The 12,559-nt window shown below is 50.2% G+C and overlaps 1 protein-coding gene across 3 annotated transcripts in view; it reads right to left on the reverse strand.

Moving 5' to 3' along the window:
- The window catches only part of GNAO1 (G protein subunit alpha o1), a 128,326-nt gene that overhangs the window by 108,459 nt on the left and 7,308 nt on the right, over positions 1 to 12,559 (reverse strand). The window contains exon 1 of one of the 3 annotated variants that reach the window (XM_053663257.1): positions 1,590 to 1,718. The exons of the other annotated variants lie outside the window; for them this stretch is intronic. Coding sequence (XP_053519232.1) covers positions 1,590 to 1,666 — 77 coding nt within the window. The 5' untranslated portion in view covers positions 1,667 to 1,718. Of the gene's footprint in view, positions 1 to 1,589; positions 1,719 to 12,559 lie in introns of those variants that run through there. 3 annotated transcript variants of the gene reach the window in all.

The following is a 12,559-nucleotide window of genomic DNA, read 5'->3' on the forward strand; positions in this document are numbered from 1 at the left end:
CCGTGTGCATCCCCAGGTCACTGGCGACTCCATTCACACAGGCCTCTGTGGTTCCTCGCACACCAGGCCCACTCCCGACCTCATGCCGTGGCACTTCCCAGCTGAACGCTCTTCCCCATCGTGTGCGGCTGGCTCCCTCCCCTCCACCTGCTCCATGCTCTGGTTTCATCTTCTGGGGTGGCCTTCCCTGACCGTCGAGAAACCGCAGCACCCCCTCCCCACTGCTGACCTCCTTTCCTGCTTTACCCTCCCCCACAGCATTCAGCACAGGTGACCTACTGTTTTCCTCATCTGGTGCCCATGGTCCCCCACTAGCAGGTAAACACGCCCCACGGGGGCAGGGATTTGCTCAGTTCCGACACTTAAAACAGTGCTGGGTATATCGTAGGAGCTCAAGAAATGTCTGCAGAGTGAAAAAAAAAAGGAATGAACCATAACGTTGGAAAGAATTTTACCAAATGGTTCCAAACACTTGAGTGTGAGGGCTACAGCACCTGAAAACAGCTGAGTCCACGTTCTCTCCTTCCAGAAAAAATTCATGTGTGGCCTGGCTTTGCTGAGGGACCTTAAGTTCTCAGGTAGGTGAGCAGATACCCGGGGGTGCCCACCATGAGGGAGGCTCCTGGGGATGCCCCTGCCCATCACCCAGTCTGACCCTGTGTGGCACCCATGTCATTTTACTGGAAGGACCTGGCACAGAACGTTTGCTGTGGGGACGCTCCACACCAGCCTCCGTGCCGCTGGAGCCGCCCCAGCATCTTTGGTAAGAAATGACAGTACCTCACTCTGATCCCGGAGCTCTCTGTCCAGTAGTTTCTGTGACTCGAAACCCTGCCAGGGACTGTGGAGGACAATGAGGAACTCTGAGCACCAGACTGCATGACAGGAGCACCTTGTCACCATCCCTGACGTGGGAAGAGCATCTCGCAGTTGTCACTTCATTTTCACATCCTTAACCCCGTGTCACAAGCAGGCAGAAATGCAGAGGAGCCCAGGCACTAAAGCACAGACACCCCAGGCTTAGGGAAGCTCCTCAGGTCCTCACTTATATCCTCACTCTCGCCCTGCGTGTCACTGTGACAAGCCCAGGCTTTGGGTTTTCCAGGCCACTGCAGACGCAGAGTAGAAGGGGAACGCGCTTGAGGTAGGAACATTGCAAAGAGCAAGATGTGACAGGTGACAGCAAGTGAGGAGACAGGGGAATTACATAAAGCGTATCAAAGCCAAGTTCCCTGCATTGTTTTAGGACCACGGTGGGGAGGGCAGCGGGGAGAGTCTGTGCATCGACTGCCCTCAGTGGCACTGCTGATTTTTAGCACAAATAACCAAAAGTGATGACTTGGGCCATCGGGACAAAGGTTAAATGCTGTGCAGGGCATTCAGTTGCTTCTGTCTCTGTTAAGTGTCTCTGTTAGTGTCTAAAACTCTCCCAGAATTGGTAAACAGAGTTTGAAAAGAACATTTACATTTTTTTAAAAAGTAAAACCCACTCTCACCAGTAGCCCTGTGACAGGACTTCCTGGCTTTTCTCAATGGCTGAAGACCGTCCCTCCCCTCACTGGCCAAGCTGCCTCGGGCTGCACACTCACATTCGGATCCAGGCTGCAATCCAGTTTGTCCCTTCCTTCTTGCCATTGCCCCTCATTGTTGAACTCCGAGGTTGCATAATTTACAGTCACCCTGTGGTGGGCCAGAGTGGGAAGCTGTCAGGCTGAATAGAGCACCGCTGGGCTGTGTTCACAAACAGGCCACTTCACGATTCCTCTGCACAATCGGCAACGGCCAGCGTGCCCTTGGCCTGCGGGCGGCTCCTGACCATCATCAGCGAGACTGGGGGAAGGGGTGCCGGGAAGGGCTGCAACCGTAAATTCTCTCCAGTCTGCTGTGCTACAAAGCAGGCTCATAAAATCCCAGCCATATTTTCAAGTCAGGGCTGAAACAAAATGCCCGGGGCAGCTCCTAATTTGGTTCCTAGAACCCAAGGAGTTGTGAACAAATTTTCTCTGTTGGGAGGGAACTGTGTAGGGGGGCAGGGGTGGAAACTGATCTCAGGACTTGCGTAGGAACTTCACCCGAGAGCTGAAAAGAAGCAGGCCTACACAGTTCTGGAGGTGCCGGTACAGCCTCTGTGCGGCAGTCCCAGACCTGTGCGGGCTGGGGCCCGGGGCAGGGGGGAGAGCTCGGTGGAGGGTCGGCAGCCCAGAGAGCTCTGTGGGCATCTGCACGGAATGCGGGAGGTATGCAGACTGCTGTGTGCATAGCACGGCAACAGGACAGCTCTGAATCTGGAGTGTCTGTCCTCTTGCCGAAGGGCAGAGAGATGACCCTAAGTGAGGGCTTTGGAAAACCTCTCTGAACCTCAGTTCTTCATCTACAAGACAGGGACAGCCCATAACCGGATCGTGAGTTAAGCTGATCAGGTATATTAAACATTTTGAATAATAGGTGCTCAATAAATATTATTGTCTTCTCCCCCAATGGCTTCCCCCAACCCTTTCTAAATATTCTCCTTGGGACACTAAGAAGAAATGGGACCACATTCATTCTTGCTCTTTTACTAGCTCGCCATGGGCACCTGGACAGATCGCTCCCTTCTCTGGGCCCTGCAATCTACTGATGAACTTCTAGACTTTGCACAAAAATGAAGTAAGGCTGATGATGTATACGAAGTCAATATACAAAAACAACTGTATTTCTATACCCCAGCAACAGATTCAAAATGCAACTCACAAAAAAAAGCAATTATAAGACCATTGTGAAGATTAGGTGGCCAGCCTATAAATCTAACAAAAAGTATATAAAGCCTCTATAGGGGAAATCACAAATATTTAAAGAGAAACTATGATAACTGAATAAACGTTGAAACATCACATTCTCACGGATCAAGAAGATGCAAGATTTAAAGATGTCAACTCTACCCACACTGATTAGTGGATTTGAAGAACCACTTGACTAAGACACAGGTGGCCCTGTGGCACAGGAACGCAGAGACGACCATGTCACCAAACAGCTAAGACAATTGGCTAACCATTGGGGGGGGGAAATTAAAACTGGAACTGCTATCTTATACCATGTTAAGGATCAATTACAGGTGACTTAAACACCAAAATATAAACAAAAAAAGCTTCAAAGCTTTTTAAAGAGGGGAAAAAGAGGATAGCTTTGGCTTTATCTCAAGATAAAGATTTCTTAGGTTGGACAAACCCACACACACAAAGCACTGCTCAAAAAGGGAAGGTGAAACAATCGCATCACAGTAAAAATAAGAACATCTTTTTATCACAGTGCACCCTTAGCAAAGGAAAAAACTAGAGGATGGGAGGTGACATTTGTAATGAATACGTTTGGGAAAGGACTAGTATCCAGAACTCTTCTTACACATAAAGAACTCTTAGAAATTAATGAGAAAATTACAACCTTAAAAAAAAAGGGTGACGGAAGAACAGACGCTTCACACAAAAGGAACTCCGCTGCCCAATAAATACAGAAAAAGCTGTTTGCCTTATGAGTAATCTAGAACAGGTATAGAAAAACCACAGGGAAACACCACTACTTACCTACGAGTCTGGCAAAAATTGAAAAGTGTGGCCATATCACATACTAGCAAGGATTTGGAACAATAGGAATTCTCTCTGCTAGTGTGAGTATAATAATGGGATAACCACTTTGGAAAATATTACGGCATTATCTAATATGGTTGAAGATTCCTAGCAATTCCACTTCAAAGATCGCTTGACAAACGCATGTGCCTCAGGGTATGTCTCTAAACAGGTTCTCAAGGCAGCATCCCTCGTAATAACTCAAAGGCACATCAGCAGTGTGGTGGATAAATAAGTCGCGGTATAATCATAGCTGGTCCATAGCAATGAATGCTATACACCGCGGAAGTGAATAATGCAGGGTGCGGGGAAAGGAGGTGGACAGTTGTTCATATGGAAAATAATAAAATAATTCATAAATAGCAATACAAGAATAAACCATGTACTCAGAACTATAAACCTACTTCGCTCCCGCCCCTTTCTAAGAGGATGCGTATTTAGGTGACAAGGTCCACAGAAAAGCAAGGAAACACTGTGAAAGTCAAGGTCATGAGAGTGAGGGAGGAAGCTGTGATCAAGAGGAACACTGAGGAGCCTTCTTGGGTACTAGCCATGTCCTAGATATTTTTCCTAGTGACGGTGACATGAGTATTTGCTTTTTAAAACACTCATTGACCATACGATATTAATGCACATTTTGCATGCATTCTGATACAGGTCACGAACCAAAGTCAACTTCAATGCTACCTCCTTCAGAAGCCTGCCCTCACTCCTCCGAGGGAGGCGCTCCCTCAGCATCCGCCACCTCTCCGCTGGCTGCCAGGCCCATTCCATTCCTGGAGGGCTTCTCCACCCTCCAGGGCAGAGGCGGAACCTGTCTTGGGCTGCCGCCATCACTATATCCTGTGCCGAGCACGTGGCGAGTGCTCAGCAAATATGTGCTGGATTAATCGAGGGCTGCATCGAAGGATGGGAGTTGATAAAACTGATCAGTCCTGAACCCATCAGCTGACGACCAGTAAGAACGTACTGAGCGGTGTGACAGAAGCAGAGACACGCCTGGGGCCAGAAAAGCTGGCCTGGCCACATCACCTTAAATAAACCCCATTTTCCCCCAATAGTAAAAATAATATGAATGGCTCCTACTCAGGGAATTTCAACTCTGTGCTTTGTAGCTGTGTTGCCTCAGTCAATCCCCACAGTGGATCTGCAATGTGGTTTTTTTTGTCTCTTTTTATTGATTAGGAAGCAGCTTCAGAGAGATTAAATAATTCCCCCCAAATCACAATGACAGCTAAAAAAAAAAAAACGTCAGCGCCAAGATCTCCAAAATTTATGCTTCCTTGCCACTGTGACACTGACTTCCTCAGCCTCCTTGCCTCTGCAAGGGGCAGGTGGCGGTGCCCGTGCTGCCTGCCAGGGCTACTGTGAGGCTAGAAGGGGACCGTGGACGCAGAGGCAGCTTGCCAACCTGAAAGCACCGCTCACATGTAAGGAAGAAGCACGTAATACGCATCTGCCACCGGCCCACATGAAAGCAGATGGTTTCTACCCACATCGAGCTTTCCTGCCAGTTGTAAAGGAAAGCTATGTAAACAGGAAAACTAGGAACGCACATCAATAAACTGATTTTAGGAAGCCACCTGAAACAGCACTCAATATGGGCTACACGGGGAGACCAGCAGTGAGTGGACGCGCTGCTTGGACTGGGCGATGGTCCCGTTTCCACGCGTCTTCCCTGCTGTCCGCCTTCCGCATGGCCGTACAGAGGCTGATGCACACTGGTGTGTGACCGCCACCACCGCACAGGCTGAGTATCTCCATCCCGTCCAAAAGTTCACCTATGCCCCTTTGTGGTCACCGCTGCCACCCTTAGAAACCACCGAAGGGATTTCTGTCCCTGTGGTTTTGTTCTCTTCCAGAATGAAAAGGGATCTTTTAAATATATACGTCAGGTCAACTTGTTCTGCCTTTCAACCCCCCATAGCGTTCAGAATAAAACCCAAGTGCCTCTCCTTGGCCCCCAGGCCCTGCACGGTGGCTCCTCCCTGCCTCTTTAAGTTCCATTTTGCGTCACTTTTCCTTCCCTGTGGTCCAGCCTCCCTGGCCTTCTTTTTGCTCATTGCAGCCTCAGGGCCTTTGCGCCTGTGATTTCTGCTGCCTCAGATCTTTCCCGACCCCCTTCCTGATCCCTCACCTCCTCCAACTACTCTCCACTGCGTCAGCCCATCTCCTCCGGCAGCACGCATCGTGAAGTGAAATGGCTTTGCTTACTCATTTACCTGTTGGCCGCCTACCTCCCTTCTCTGCAACTGTAAGGCCCTGAGGGCAGGGGCCTTTGTTGGTCTTACTAAGAGCTCCAGTCCTAGAATCTCAGAAAGCACCAACACATGGTCATTGGTATTCATAGAGTGAACAGGCAGGTGCTGAAGAAGTTAGAGAACAGTGAGGTCTATGGAGCTGAAACTCTAAGGAAAGAATTAAAAAAGACATAGGGCCCTGGCTGATGTAGCTCAGTGGATTGAGCGCGGGCCTGCGAACCAAAGGATGGCGGTTCGATTCCCAGTCAGAGCACATGCCTGGGTTGCAGGCCAGTTCCCAGCAGGGGATGCATGAGAGGCAACCATACACTGATGTTTCTATCCCTCTCTCCTTCCCTTCTCTTCTAAAGATAAATAAATAAATACATAAGGGCTGGGATGGGGTGGGAGGAATGGCTGCGACTCAGAACCAGAGTTTCCCCACTGTTCCATCAGCCCTTCCCTAAAGTCCCCAAAGTCCCCCCACTGAAGGGGCCACAGAGTGCTCTGGAGACAGAGCCAATGCCTCTCCTGCCCTTGCCCTGGTGCCCTCAGGTTTGTTGCCTTCCCCAGGCAGGGGACCCTCAGCGTTTCTTGGCTGGAGCTCCTCTGTGGGGCAGAGGTCGTTTGGTCTTTGTGCTCCGGGATCGTCTTCAGCAGACCTGCCCGCAGAGCAGCAGCCGTGATCCCGGACTTGGCAACCCTGACCGTATTATGAGGCAAGTTCCTACCTTGCAGGGCTCCACACTCTCAGCGGAGAGTCCACGTGGATGCAACACGCACTGGTGTCCACAATTCCCTGAGCGGATGGATGTCCCAGTTTTCTTTCTCAATTAGCACTAGATTTCTGAAAGCTCAATTTTGTTATAATTTATTATCGCAGTTGGGGACAAAGCGGGGAATTCCTTTGCCACAAGAACATCTGTTTTGCTGGACAGCAAGATTTAAACTAGGACCTCGAGACTCCTCCTGCTCCCCCGTTCTCTAGCCCCTCTCCCCACCTGGAAGTAGCCATGGGCCTCCTGAAGGCAGGTTCCCCTGCTCACCTCCACAATAGGAGCTCCTTTCTCAGCCCCCTTCTCCTCTCCACCGGTGTGCTCTCCCCCTGGGCGTGGCACCCACTCTCATGACCCCACCATGCAGGGAAGCTGACCCTATTCTCCCTCCAGCCCCTACCTCTCTTCTGAGTGCCAGAACGACTTTCCGAGGACACCGCTGAACACTGTGAGCATGACACAAACGGTACCCTGCAAGGACCTGGAATTCGTGCTTCTGGTCTGACTCGCTCTCTTTCTCGGCCACCTCTCTCCCTGCTCCTCTGCGTCCTAACTCCATCATCTAGGCTGAAAACTGGGAGCACTTCCTGATCTCCTCTCTTCTCCATGTGTTCAGCTGGACACCGGGTCTTTTCTCTTCTGCCTCCAAAATCTCTCCTCCATCTAACTTCTTACTCACGTTCCTACCAACTTCCCAGTTTGAACAACAACAACAACAATCTCTTTTCCTGAGCCTCTTCTCCGGTATTCCGTCTCCGAGTTTCCCCAACTTGGCACCCCGCTACCCCACCATGGAGTATGTATTCAAAGCATATATTCCCCCTTAGCAACGTGGCTAAGGGACACTACAGCCTGGCTGTGCTCTTCACTTCTGACCAGACCCCCAGACCCCCACTCTTCAGTTCCAGAAGGCTGCCTACGACCCCGACGGCGCCCTGCTTTTGCACTTTAGCTCACACTGTTTCTTCTTCCTGGACGCCCTGACCCTTTTCATCAGGATGATTCCGGCTGTAAAAGGGAGAATTCCAGCTGAAATAAGTTTATGTAAAAGGAGAGATTTATTGCTTCACGTGACTGTCCAGTCCATAGAGCCAACACCAGTGATTATAATAACACCACCAGGTGTCCTTCTGGCTCTGTCCTTCTCTCCCCCCTCCCCTTGCCTTCACCCAGCTTCCGATCTCTCAAAGCCTCAGCCTCTCCCGTGATAAGCAAGCTTCCTCCTTGCAGAGAGCAATGCAGATGCGGAAACATGGCCACAGACAGCTCCAGCCTCCCATCATTCCAACCCAGCAAGGGCATTGCTGGGATCCCAGACAGAGAGTTTCTTCTCATAGAAACCATAAAATTCCAGAGAAGGACTCTGACTGGCCTGGCTTGAGTCCCATCCCATCCCTGGGCCAGTTGCCGTGGCCAGGAGAATAGGATACTGTGAAGGGCAAGCCCTGAGCCCCCCCACTTCCATCTTCAAGCCACAGGGGGCAGTGACGGGCAGCCCCACCAGAAGAGCCCAGAATGAGTGAAGCTGGGCACAGTAATAGAGCGGGGGTCCACCAAACTCCCATCCTCCACCTGGCTGCCTCGGGGTGTCATCCTGAGCCCTTGTGCAAATTAAATTCCACCACTGCCTCTCCTCTGCCCCGTGGCACTGATTTGTCTTCTCCAGATGATTCAACTCTCTGAGGGCAGGGATTCGATCAGCAGAAGGCCTCACCTAAAGGTGTGACTCAAGAAGATCTTCACAGTCTGCAATTACTACGCCCAATTATTTGTTAACGAAGTTATTGCCTGATTCCCCTGGGGCATGACTTGCTCATCAGCCGGAATCTCTAAGCGCCGAGATCAGTGCCTAACACCTAATAGGTGCTAGGTAAACATTAGGCAAGTGAATCAATGAGCAGCTGGAATAGAATAAAGATCGCCAGTCTTCAGTGTGCGGGTAGATAAACACTGCTTCTTTTTAATTCTCCCCAACTCACAGAGAAAAATAAAAATGATGTGGCAGGAACTCCTTCAACACCTCGTACCCACCATCCCACCCCCAAATTCCTCTACGCCCTCCTGGCAGTCTCATGGAAGGAGGTGTGCGTTCAGGTCCAGATCGAGCCACCATCCACATCTGCACCCTTCTCTGCCCGCCTTGTGGGGGCTCTACCCCCTTCTACCACTTCCTCTCCTAGGCCTTCAGGGTGGTATAGCCGTAGACTCTCCTAGGCCTTCAATGTCTCTATCTGGGCTCTTGCTTTAGAGCTTCTGAGTAGACCCATGTGCCTCCATGACAGCCAAATGAACAATAAAAATAAAACCCTCCCTGAACCTAATACCATCCCCTTCCTCCTTCTCGGCTCGCCCTCCTTCCATACAGTGCAGGTTCCTTTTCTAGGAGTCTCCCTTCGGGGCCTCAGTTTCCTCTGCCCCTCTCACGGCTCAGCTTCCACTGCAGCCTGGCTTTTCTCCCACCACTCCGCTGGCACTGCTGCTGCCAAGGTCACCAACAACCTTCCAGACCCAGTGGGCCCCTGCCAATCTTCCTCTTCTTTTGACGACTGCAGGATCTGACTCAACTGGCGCCGCTTCCTCGCCACCTTGAAATTCTTTCCTGCCTTGGCTTTCAGGACACTTGCTCTACCTTGGGTTTCTTTCCATCTCTCACAGCTCTCCCCTGCAGCTTCCCTCACCTGCTGTTCTTCCTGAAAGACCCCCATTTCCTGGAGCAGGGGTGGGAGATGTGCCTGTGCTGGAGAGAGACAGCCTCTGCCTTCCCTCCCCTTCTCAGTCGGCCTGGTGAGATTACCAGTGTCCATGGTAATGGACAGCCCACAAGCACCACAGAATTGCACTTGACCCTTCTCCCTGTCTCCTGATCCACACATGCAGCTGCCTGCCAGGAATCTGTGCTTGGACTAGCCACAGGAATCATCCACGTGACCAAACTAAGCCATTGTTTTTCTCCCCAAGTCGCCCCTCTTCTTCCTTCATGTTCCCTCTCTCAGGGAACAGCACCACGGTTCCACGAGGGCCCAGAACAGGAATCCCGACTCATTCTTGTCTACAATCTTGACAATTTCGTTCCTCCTCGAGGCCCTTCCAATTCGTCATCAAATAAGTCTGATGAGTCCACTGCCCAAGTAGCTCTCAAATCCGTCTCCTTTCCCACCCCAACTACCACTGCTTTAATTCAGTTCTTTGATCTTTTCCCACCCGAGTCACAGAAATAACTTCCCATCTGGCTCCTAACCTCCAGGCCTGAGGTGCGAACTGGTCCTACCACTCACTTTCTTAAAACCCTCCGGTGGCATCTCCTTACAGTGAGAGTGAAGTCCCAAGTCCTTAGCACCAGGGTTACGGCCCCTTATGGTCTGATTCCGTCTCATCTCTCACCTACACCTCCTGACACTCCTTCTGCACAATGTACTCGGAATCAAACCAAATCATTTCACATTCCTGGCACGTCCCACGTGCTGACGTACCATAGCGCCTCTGCACATGCTGGTCCCTCTGCCTGGAATTCCTTTTTCCCACCTGGCTAACGGCCATTTGATTTTCAGCCTCAGCCCCTGTGTGTTTTCTCTCCGCCGACCTCTACACTCCTGGCCCAGAGAAGGTGCCCTCTGTTCGCCCAGAGCTTCATGGTGCTTCCTGCCCTGAAGCGTAAGAGTCTTGTGCCTGTTGCCTCCTTCAGGCTGCATTCCTCAAGGGCAGGGGCTGACACCTTCCTCTCTACCTCCATATGCCTAGCACACAGTAGGCACTCAGGAAATGCTTATGGATGAACAGACAGACTGACAGAAAAGCGAATAGTCAAATGGGTGGCTATCTCGCTGTCCTGCCTGTTCCCACAGCCTTCTCCCAGCCACCTGCTGCCACCAAAGATGGAGCCTTTGGTGGCAGCTTCTCTCTGATGCCACCTACAAATGGCCCACAATACTGATGCAGGAATGGAAAATGATTTCGGGAGCTGTACAGATGGTGGTTAGGGAACACTCTGGTGTCAGAATCAATGGGATGCATGAGGACGGCCCAGCACCAACCAAACTCTTGCTATACTTAGCCACCAACCTCAGCCAAGGGCAGGGCCATCTCACTTGCTGATGGGCACTGGGTCCTTGCCTGCCCACTCTCCATTGTCCATACAGGCAGTGGTCGAGTAGGGACTGTTTGGGGTTAGAATGAATGGAAGGGACATACATTTTGGAATTAGAGACCCTGTGATCTGAATGCATTGCTATTACTCTCTGAACCCCACTTGCTCATCTGGAAGATGAAGCTATTGACTGTATTTCCTCACAGGCTGGTGTGAAAAAACAAATGAGGATAATGGATTGGATTGAAAATGATGACCATGGCCTATGAGCATCCAAAGCTTTCAGTATTATTATTCTGGCTCATGTAGAAATGAGTTTGCATTCCCGGTATATCTCACTTCTTTCTCTTTTCTTGCACCTAACGTTTGTCAAGTAGCTCCTTTGTGCCAGACATTGGGCTCATTGCTGTATCATGAGCAAAAACAAGTCACCACCGTTCCTGCTTTAGGGAGACCTGGTAGGGCGGGGGCACTCAGACTAGTAAGGGAGACAAACACATAATCAACTAGTTAATTTACAACATGTAATAAACATTAGTGCTCTGAGATTCTGGAGGCAGGCAACCCAGGGTTGGTTTTACTGCGTGGGGATCTTACTGTCTGTGGGCTAAAAACACAGGCAGAGAGTCCAGGGTAAATCCTTGACCATGGAGTCTTATCCCTGTATTTCCTGATATAGTCTATCTATCTATCTATCTATCTATCTATCTATCTATCTATCTATCTATCTATCATCTATCTATCCCTCTTTCTGTTTCCTCTGTTCTTGGTTGGGAAATCAGGAGAGTAGGGGGACAAATTCAGGGCACTGACTATTAGCCTTGCAGGATTTTATTTGACTTTAATTTTTGGTGCTATGAAAAGCACAGTGTTTTTCTTCTTCTCTGTAAAGAAAATTAGAACTAAAGATGGCTCGGCAGATAAAAGCTGTGGGCGGTAAATACTCCCACAATCCCCCCTTGCACTTCAGGCTTCTAGGTTTCTCTTTGCATTTTCTGGGTCTTAGAGGTAGAAACCGGAAAGAGTCCTGAGACATTCATTCTATGGTGAAAGCCCAAATCCTAACTGAGAGAGAAACTAGGGGCTAAATGGCCCTGCCCAAAGTCAAATTAGAGAGCAAGTCAATGTTAAAACACAGTTCTCCTGATCCCTTCCTTTTACTGGTCAGCAATCGCTCAAAGTGCTGGACAGCAGGCACCTGAACACAGGCAGGTTCCTGTACCTGCAGCCACCCTGGTAAAAGCCAGGGCAGTCCCCATTTCTAAGTGTTCTGGAAGCCACAGACTTCTCCTTGTAACGTGTCACTGGGCCTCTCTTCCCAGAACATCCTGTTTCTCACTAACAGGATACTTTCAGATCCTCCTCTTCGGTTTGAGAACCCCGTCTGCATGAAAAGTTTGGTTAGAGGTGGTTTTCTCGAAATGCCTCTTAGGACTATGCTTTCCTGGCTGAGAAAGCTTTGTGGTTGAGGCCGCTCTTCTGCAATTATCTTGGCCTTAAAAGAGCTTTCACGGTACCCCTACCCCTGCTGGGTGGAACCATGATCGATACTTTTCTATTTAGAACCTTGCATTAGAGACCTCGAAGACCCTGAAAACGAAGGTAATTCCCAATTTCGTCAACCACGGAGGACAGGAAAGGAGCTTGGGGTAGCCCAGGGCCAACTTTTGAGGAAACAGGGCCCTCAGGGAGGCGGGAGCAGAGCCACGCCCCTGGACTCCAGGTCCAGCGCCCTTCCCCACTCTTTGTACCATCAGTCCAGCCTCTTGGGCTGAAGTGGCTGTGCCATCAAAAATGTCACATCAGTTATGACAACACAGAGTGTTATATAACTGGTGCTGCAGAGCAGGCAAGGGGCAG

This window comes from Artibeus jamaicensis, unplaced genomic scaffold, assembly GCF_021234435.1.
Source record: "Artibeus jamaicensis isolate MK-2021 breed Jamaican fruit bat unplaced genomic scaffold, CSHL_Jam_final contig_3152, whole genome shotgun sequence".
NCBI lineage: Eukaryota > Metazoa > Chordata > Mammalia > Chiroptera > Phyllostomidae > Artibeus > Artibeus jamaicensis.